We start from the raw sequence: 10000 nt of genomic DNA on the forward strand, positions 1-10000 counted from the left end.
GAGTAAAACTTAAAAAGACGTAAAACTTGAGACTAGAACTTGAGACTATCCCACAAATAGTGTGAACTATCACTGTAATTCAAGATTCACATTAGTTGATCCTCGGCAAGGCAAGTTTATTTGTATAGCACATTACATACAACAGGGGCAATTCAAAGTGCAATTCAAAGTGCTTTACATAAAATTAAAATAAATAAATAAATGTCTGTGTGAGATCGCAGTGTAAAATGACACATTTGCAAACATATTTAGCCTGTATTTGCAATGAATTTATAGCGCATGGATTATGGATCATAAAACTCATAACTGCTGCAGGTATAAGAAGTAAAAAGACAAAACGATACAAAAAACAGAAAGATAATAGTTAATGGATAAAAGGCATAGATAGAGTGTTAGTGTTTAACCATAACTGCTGCAGAACATCAAGGTTTTAGCTTAGTTTTAAATATTTGTAGGGTTTGGGCCTGTTTGATTTCTTCAGGGAGTTTGTTCCAGGAGCATGCAGCAGAGTGACTGAAAGCTGCTGCACCGTGTTTTGTTTTCACTCTTGGAATGATTAGCTGATTAGTCTCAGCTGACCTTAGGGGCCTTGCTGGAATATCGGGTGGGAGGAGATCTGATATGTATTTTGGTCCACGACTTTTTGTGATTTGTATGTAAATTAGGAGGATTTTGATGGATTTTGATTTCAATTCTCTGAGAGACTGGTAGCCAGTGCAGGGATCTCCGTTCAAACTTATTTGTTTTTGTTAGGACCCTAGCAGCGGCATTTTGGATGAGCTGCAATTTACGAACAGCTCCTTTAGATAGATACTTACAAGTCTACTCGAAACAAATGCATGGAAGAGTTTTTCAAGGTCTTGCTTGGACATGAAACCTCTCATTCTTGTTATGTATATTTGTATTATGTATATTTCAGGTGATAGTAGGCTAATTTAGTCATCAAGTTTATGTGGCTGTTGAAGTTTAAATCGGAGTCTAGAATTACACCAAGATTTCTGACCTGTTTTTTTGTTTGAAGAGAGATAGAATCAAGTTTTGCACTGACTTTCGATCTTTTGTCAAATGCACCGAATACAATTATCTCGGTTTTACCTTGTTTACTTGGAGGAAGTTTTGTGTCATCCAGGCGTTTATTTGTTCAATGCAATTACAGAGATTGTCAATAGGACTAGGCCACTAGGCAATGGTTTTGTTTTGTAAATGGCAAAGATTAGTGTTTTGAGACAACACGTAACTTAATCAACCAACCAATCATCTCCCCATGACCCACCCTCCCTCCCTCCCTCCGTCCTCCTTCCTTCCCTCCCTCCCTCCCTCCATCCCTCCATCCCCCTTTCCATCACTCTCACTGTATGGTCACTCCCTTAGAACTGCATGGTCACTCCCTTAGAACTACATGGTCTCTCCCTTAGAACTACATGGTCTCTCCCATAGAACTGCATGGTCACTCCCATAGAACTACATGGTCACTCCCATAGAACTGCATGGTCACTCCCATAGAACTGCATGGTCACTCCCATAGAACTACATGGTCACTCCCATAGAACTGCATGGTCACTCCCATAGAACTGCATGGTCACTCCCATAGAACTGCATGGTCACTCCCATGAAGACCCACTTTTGAGTGGCTGATACTCTGGGGGGCCAACAGCCCGGGGACGAGGCTATCCCGGACCAGGCTGGCAACAGAACCAGCACCACAGCGATATCTGTCACCCAGCACCCGTAGCCCCCGGCAACCAGTACCCTGCCGATGCCTCAAAGGCCTGTGGGAGGTGGAGTCCACTCAAGTGCCCCCGGGAAGGACTTGGAAGACAACCAGTATTCTCCAGGCTCGCGGTTTAGACACACACACACACACACACACACACACACAGTAATAATATAGCTATCTGATAGCATAGAGCTAACTGATGTACTGAGCACTGAGAGCTCAGAACAGTGGTTGAAAACTAACTAGTGCTGAATATCTCTAAAACAAAATGTATGGTGTTTGGGTCTAGACTGCTGGTCAGTAATCCTCAACTAAGCTTATCACTTGGTGGAAAGCCAGTAGAACAAGTTAAAAAGACCAAGCTACTTGGCATTGAGCTGGATTCAAAATGTACATGGACTGAACATATTGATAATATTGCAACTAAAATGGCTAAGAGCATTGCCGTAACAAGGAAATGTTCTAACTATGTAACATCAAACACTCTGAACCAAGTGATTCAAGCTTTAGTTTTGTCACACCATGAGTACTGTCCAGTCAAGCTGCTAGATTAGCTTTCCACTGTTCAATACGCACAAAATGTTTTGGAAATGCACAGAAATCTCGCATGGCTTCCTGTAGAAAATAGATCTTGTCATAAATGACAAGAAACCACAGTACTTTTCTGACCAAGTAGTGTATATAAGAAATGAAAATAATTATCTGATCAGACAGGCCATTTCAGGATATCTCTTACCACCTAGACCGAGGACAAATGTTCTCAAAACTACAGTAATTTACAGAGCCATTATAGGATGGAACTCTTTACCCAAGCATGTTAGTAAAACAAATTCTAGAGGCACTTTCAAGAAAACAATAAAAGGGCACTTAATACAATGAACTCTGAATGAACAGTAGATGATTTATCTTGTTTGCTGATCTGTTGTATTTCATTTATTTATTTATTTATAAACTTTTGTTATTATGATGTATATAATGTTTACAATTGTCTGAATGTATATCATGTTGACAATTGTTCAAATATGATTTTTGTGTCAGACCCCAGGCAGACTAGCTAATGTCATGGCATTAGCTAATGGGGATCCTAATAAACAAACAAACAAACACACACATACACACATACACACACACATGCACACGCACACACAGATACTTAAGAAACACACAACAGACACCTAAGAGACACACACAGAAGTAACCCAGGCAGAAAAACACACTTCTCCACTAGAGACCAGACCCCACTCCAGACTTGTTCTGAGCCCAGGAACCACAGGGATGTTTGTGTGTATTGTGTGGGATTGTAAGGACAGGAGGGGAGTAGGGAGAACACTATCCACATCATCAGAAACGTGTTTCCACGACTCTCACCCTCAATCCAGAATGACTACTTTTAACAGAAAAAATTAATCCAGCCAATAATTTTCACTTCTTTTTTTTCACCTGGGGTGAAATTCTGGGATGATTTCTGACTGATGAATGTGGTTGAATGTGTTTGGCCATGTATGCAAAAACTGGCATACAACGTTTGTCAGCCAACCAGATGAAGCAGTCACGTGTGTTGAGACAGGTGCTTACCGACCGCTGAGCAAACTTCACAGTGCTTCTGAACGCTTCTGAACGCTCCTGAACGCTTCTGAGCGCTTCTGAACGCGACTCGAACCAATGTAACAAAACAGTTTGTGTCACGTTTTGATGCTTTTGTAGGCCGTCTTGAAGCACAACGCAGTTGTACATGTCACACGCCCACCCCCCCAAACCCCACCCACGTCCCCAAAAAGGTCCCCAAAACCTCCCCAAGGTCCCAGGTCAGGGTAGGACCTTGGAGCCATGTCGCTGGGCTTTTTGGGGACTTTTTGGGGGGGCTTTTTGGGGGGGGTGTCTTTCCTCGAGAGGTGGGAAACACAAAAGTCTGAGGCTTTGGGGCGAAGCTCTGGTGTGAACAGTGACAGTGGAGGAGCCACGGTCAGACTGAAGACAAGGAGAACACAGGAGACAAGGAGAACACAGGAGACAAGGAGAACACAGGAGACAAGGAGAACACAGGAGACAAGGAGAACACAGGAGACAAGGAGAACACAGGAGACAAGGAGAACAGAGGAGACAAGGAGAACACAGGAGACAAGGAGAACACAGGAGACAAGGAGAACACAGGAGACAAGGAGAACACAGGAGACAAGGAGAACACAGGAGACAAGGAGAACAGAGGAGACAAGGAGAACAGAGGAGACAAGGAGAACACAGGAGACAAGGAGAACAGAGGAGACAAGGAGAACACAGGAGACAAGGAGAACACAGGAGACAAGGAGAACACAGGAGACAAGGAGAACACAGGAGACAAGGAGAACACAGGAGACAAGGAGAACACAGGAGACAAGGAGAACACAGGAGACGATGGTGACAGTCTCAAACAAAGTGGAACAGACAGAGTAAACTGGGGCAGAAACAGAGGGAGAGAGGAGACATGCACACACACACACACACACACACACACACACACACACACACACACACACCACACACCACACATACAGAGACAGAGACACGCAGACCCACACACGCGCAGAGGCGCACACACACACACACACACACACACACACACACACCACACACCACACATACAGAGACAGAGACACGCAGACCCACACACGCGCAGAGGCGCACGCACACACACACACACACACACACACACACACACACACACACACACCCTCCAGGGTTAGGGACATGTAACCCATTAAGATTATGGAGCACACACACACACACAGATCAATAGAAAATGATGTGGAAATACGACCCTGAGCATGAACGCATGACTGGACATGGTCCCTACATCAACCTCGTGTTATTAACCTTACTGCCATGCCGCGTGTGTGTGTGTGTGTTCTGTGAAGGTGTGTACAAGTAAGGGGATTGTGTGTGTGTGTGTCTTCTGTCAAGGTGTGTATACGAGAGGGTCTTGTGTGTGTGTGTGTGTGTGTGTGTGGGAGGGGTGTGTGTGTGTGGTGTGAAATCACTGGTGCATAGCGGGGCATAGCAGCCCTCATCTGTATTGCTCCTCCAATCCTCTTCTCCTTTTCTCTTTCCTTCTCTCCATCGTTCCCTCCCTCCTTCCCCCTCTCACTCCCGGCCACCGATGAGCTGCACCTCACACTGGGCTGAACACACACACACACGCACACACACACACACACACACACACACACACACACACACACACACACGCCTCGCCAGATACAGTGATACCATCAGCACACAAACAACCACAGGGGTAAACACGCTGACACACAGTGTGCTTGAGTGTGTGTGTGTGTGTGCGTGTGTGTGTGTGTGTGTGAGAGTGTGTGTGTGCGTGTGTGTGTGCGCGTGTGTGTGTGTGTGTGTGTGAGAGTGTGTGTGTGTTTGTGTGTGCGTGTGTCTTTGCACCTGTGGCGTTCTGTGTGTGTGTGTGTGCGTGTGTGTGTGTGTGTGTGTGTGTTTGTCCTTAATGCACTTTGTATTTATGTGGACATAAATAAAGCATTTCATATGTGTGTGAGTGTGTGTGTGTGTCTTTGCACCTGTGGTTTTCTGTGTGTGTCTTTGCACCTGTGGATTTCTGTGTGTGTGTGTGTGTGCGTGTGTGTGTGTGTGTGTGTGTGTGTGTGTGTGTGTGTGTGTGTGTGTGTGTGCGTGCGTGCGTGCGTGTGTGTGTACCAGCCAAGCTTGTGGTGTTGCTAAGGGCTCTGACATTATCTCCTGTCCATGTGGAACACAACTGGGAACAAATGACCAATGTCACCCAACTGAGTTCTCAATGTGTGTGTGTGTGTGTGTGTGTGTGTGTGTGTGTGTGTGTGTCTGTGTACACGTGTGTATGTGTCTGTGTTTGTGTACACTTGAGTGTGTGTTTGTGTACACTTGAGTGTGTGTGTGTCTGTGTCTGTGTACACATGTGTGTGTGTGTCTGTGTTTGTTTGTGTGTACACTGTGTGTGTGTGTGTGTGTGTGTCCGTGTTTGTGCACGTGTGTGTGTGTGTGTTTCCACTCGATCGCCAGTCTAACTAGCTGCATGCTGATGAGGGAGGGCGTGGAGCCTCTAACATCATCATGTAGTGTTTACCAGCCTGGCGCAGGTGACATCATTAATTACAGCCCTCCTATCTGCCGAGGTGAACATCCACACATCCATCCTCTAAAAGGCCATCCTGACGTGTTCTTAAGGCCCGCAAGCTTTCCCTTCCCGACGCGGGACTAATCCATCCAACGGCGTTATCGGGGTGGGGGGAGGGGAGGGCGGGTTGAGTTGGGGGGGAGGGTGTTTTCTCTTTCCGACCACGTCCCGTGCGCCCCTCTCTGACAGGAAGGTGACTTTTAAAGGGGCAGGGGAACGGCAGGGGGAGGAGGTCGGAATAACGCTGGCTGGCTCTTGTCAAGAGTGTGTGTGTGTCTCTGTATGTATGTGTGCACCAGGTGTCCAGTGTTTGTGTGTGTGTGTGTGTGTGTGTGTGTGGGGGTGTGTGTGCACGCGTGTGTGTGTGCGCCCTGCGCACCACGTCCCCTGCGTCAGCGTCTCATGACGTCTGAGTGTGTGTTGTGTGTTATTTCCCCCTCTCGTCTTTTCTCTGTACCATTGATTTTGCGCTGCGCTGCGAGGCGATCCATCAGCCCTTATACCTCTCCCCTATCACACACACACACACACACACACACACACACACACACACTCACACACACACACACACACACACACACACACACACTCACACACACACACACACACACACACACGCCCTCTGCCTTATTTACTGTTGCCGTTGGACGTGTGTGTACATTAATTAATCAATATGATGCTGCTCTTCCCTCCTGTGTCCCCCTCCCGGAATAACACTGGGAGGGGGGGGGGGGGGGAGAAGAGGGGAGGAGGGGGGGAGAAGAGGGGAGGAGGGGGGGAGGAGAAGAGGGGAGGGAGGAAGAAAGGGGGAGGAGAAAGGGGGAGGAGGGTGGAGGAGAAGATGGGGGGAGGAGAAGAGGGGGGGGAGGAGAAGATGGGGGGGAGGAGAAGAAGGGGGTGGGGGGGTAGGGGGGAGGAGAAGAGTGGAGGGAGAAGAGGGGGTAGGGGGGAGGAGAAGAGGGGGTAGGGGGGGTAGGGGGGAGGAGAAGAGGGGGTAGGAGAAGAGGGGAGGAGGGGGTGGGGAAGAGGAGAGGGGGGGAAGAGGGGAGGAGGGAGGAGGAGAAGAGGGGGTAGGGGGGGAGAAGAGGGGAGGGGGGGGAGGAGAAGAGGGGAGAGAAGAGGGGAGGAGGGTGTGGAGGAGAAGAGGGGAGGAGGGAGGAGGAAGGAGAGGGGGTAGGGGGGGAGGAGGGAAGAGGGGGTATGGGGGGGAGGAGAAGAGGGGAGGAGGGCGGAAGAGAAGAGGGGAGGAGGGGGGAGGGGATGCAAACAGCGCTGTCCACTGCACAGATACGACCGGTGAATAGATGGAGCACTTGAGGCAAAGTTCAGGACACACACGGCACACATGGCAAAATAACACGCAAATGTGCACGCACGCACACGCACACGCACACCTCTTTACATTCTATCCCTCTCTATCACTCCTCTTCCTCTACACCTCTTTCTATCTTTCCAACAACGCTCTCTGCATCACCCCTTTCTCCCACCTTCCTCTCTTTTATCCCTTTATTTATTTACTCTTCATTTCTCCTCTACCCTCGCTCCCTCTCTCTCTCTCCCCTCCCCCCCCCCCTCTCTCTCTCTCTCTTATGTCCCCAGCTGTTTGGAACAGCACATTAAGACAGAAGGCCAGAAGGGTCTTGGCAGGTGCTTCCTCTGTCACAGGATGCCAATGCATCATGGGTAATGACTTAGCACGGCTATCCAGTGACATTTTCAAGAAGAAAAAAAAAAGCGACATATTGCACCTTTAAGATTGACTAAACTTTAAAGCCCAAAATGTTAGACTGCCTAGCCTACCCCCCAGGCTAAATGTGATCTAACAGTTGTGTTGCCACGGCAACAGCTGACTAGTCATGCAAAAATAACTGTTTAATCAATAAAGAGATTATTTGCATAATTGTGTGTGCTTGTGAGTGTGCGTGTGTGTGTGTGTGTGTGTGTGTGTGTGTGTGTGTGTGTGTGTGTTGTTTGTGAGTGTACATCAGCATATTCTCTTGTAAAACACTCCACCTTGAGCAGTCCATCATGCAGAGAAACTGCATGGCGTCACATTACAATACTGTGTCTCGCAAAACCAGAGTCATGAAACCACCATGATTACTACCAACATCACACCTGCTACACACACTCTGCTGCTGCCAGCATCACAACTGAGGACAGTCTGTCTGTCTGTCTGTCTGTCTACAGGGTTTAGCTGTGTGTGTATGAGTGAGTAGGTAGGTGAGTGTGTGTGTCAGTCAACCTCTAGGTCAATGGTTATGCAACTGGCTCCCTGGTTACGCAACCACCACAGATGGATGAGACCGTGCTGGAAGGAACTCAGGTTGACAGACAGCATCCGGAGCGGTCATGGTGGTTTGGGTCAGCCCTTAAGTGCGTGAAGTCCCTTACAAAGAGGACACACACACACTCACAGATGGCCCACCTTCTTTGTAGGGGACTTCTGCTTGGAAATTCTCCAGCTTGAGACACCTTTATTAGCCTAATAACGATCTGCTCTTAAGATCGTCTCAAGTCAAGTACCTCTCTCTCTCTCTCTCTCTCTCTCTCTCTCTCTCTCTCTCTCTCTCTCTCTCTCTCTCTCTCTTGTTCTCTCTCTCTCCCTCCCTTCTTCTCTCTCTCTGTCAACGGTATGTGTTTGTTGTCTCTGTTTATTTTTTTCATGAATGTTTACTCAACCGTCAACCTCAATCTAAAGTTTATTGTTTTATTAAGAATTGAAACAAGTTTGTGTGTGTGTGTGTTTACGTGTTTGTGTGTGAGTGTGTGTGTGTGCCTCACCCTCAGTAGCAGGGAACAGGGTCTGTCCTTCACTCTTGGTCTCGGCCAGCTTGCCTGTGCGTAGCAACACCTCAGCAAAGTCCTCCTGAGGCACCACACCATAGGACGAGTACACGTCTTCACTCTAATGGAGGGGGGGGAGAGAGAAAGGGGGGGAGGTGGGATGAAGAGAGAGAGAGAGAGAGAGAGAGAGAGAGAGAAAGAGAGAGATCATCACAAATCTGCTTCTGTAGGCATTCTAATGGGTCAAAGAAAAAAAAAAAAAAGGAAAAAAAATCCTTTCTTTCCATCCTCCCTTTTTCTTTAAAAGAAAACCCTAGATGTACGTCTTTGTTTCTGGTTGTGTGAGTGTTGCAGTGCCAACCCATTTCCACCAGGGGAGCAGACCCCCTCCCACAGGACCACGACTCCTACTATATCTCCCTCTGGGAGTATTGTTCTTCTCTCTCTCGCTTTCTTCTTTTCTCTACCTCCCTTCCTCCCCCCTTTAGTTCTCTATCACTCTCTGTGAAACCGAGCCCTTAAGACCCCACGAGACCCCACGAGACCACTACTGACACCGTTAAAAGCACTGAACAGTTAAAACCAAAACCCAAGGCATTGACTGATTCATTGATTCATGGATGGTCCAATGAAGCCAAGGGTCAGGAACCGGAGAGGTTATTGATAGATGGATAGATGGATGGATGGATGGATGGATGGATGGACAGATGGAGGGGATGGGGAAGAGGAAAGGTATCGAGGGGCTCATTAAAATGTCATGATGGGAGAAGTATCAGGGTTCTGTCTCACAAAGCCATCCATATGATTTGTGTCTCGGTTTAAAAAGCCCAGTTATAGCCAAAGGGAGCCTGGCGGCCATTTTCTCCAGTAAAAGGTCAAACCTCTCTCTTTCTCCCCCCCATCCTCTCTCTCTCCCTCCTTTCTCTCTCTCTCTGTTTCTCTCTCCCCCCCTCCCTCTCTCCCCCCTCTATAATGTCTTTCCTTTTTCCTGTCTTTCTTTCCTCTCTATCTATTACACACGTCCTGTCATCCTGTCTCTGTCTTTCTTTCTTTTATGATTTGACTATTCACTCTTTCAAGCTCTCTCTTCTACCCATGTCTCTCCCTCTCCTTCTCTTTCTCTTTTTTTGTTTGTTTAATCATTCCTCACTGTCTCTCTCCATCAGTTCAATCTAAGCACGTACTGTAGCTTCAAGTCAGCTTTTGGGGGTCAAAATGATTGAGTTAAAATCATTGTATCCTTTGGTAACTATGTCAAATACCATTTTTGGAACATGTATTAATCATCCCACGAAGCGCTGTTTTAATGATTTCATGGGATAGCCTCAAGTGCTCCGAATGAAATG

General features: G+C 47.4%; 1 protein-coding gene across 1 annotated transcript in view; it reads right to left on the minus strand.

Annotated features, from left to right (window-relative positions):
- Positions 1-10000, minus strand: part of nbas (NBAS subunit of NRZ tethering complex) — a gene marked incomplete at its 5' end in the record, with an annotated part of 211318 nt that overhangs the window by 99107 nt on the left and 102211 nt on the right. The window contains 1 exon segment of the mRNA XM_080550415.1: positions 8652-8775. Within this exon segment, the coding sequence (XP_080406541.1) occupies positions 8652-8775 (124 nt within the window).

The sequence above is a fragment of the Nansenia antarctica genome (genome assembly GCF_963989245.1).
Source record: "Nansenia antarctica genome assembly, chromosome: 1".
In the NCBI taxonomy this organism is placed as follows: domain Eukaryota; kingdom Metazoa; phylum Chordata; class Actinopteri; order Argentiniformes; family Microstomatidae; genus Nansenia; species Nansenia antarctica.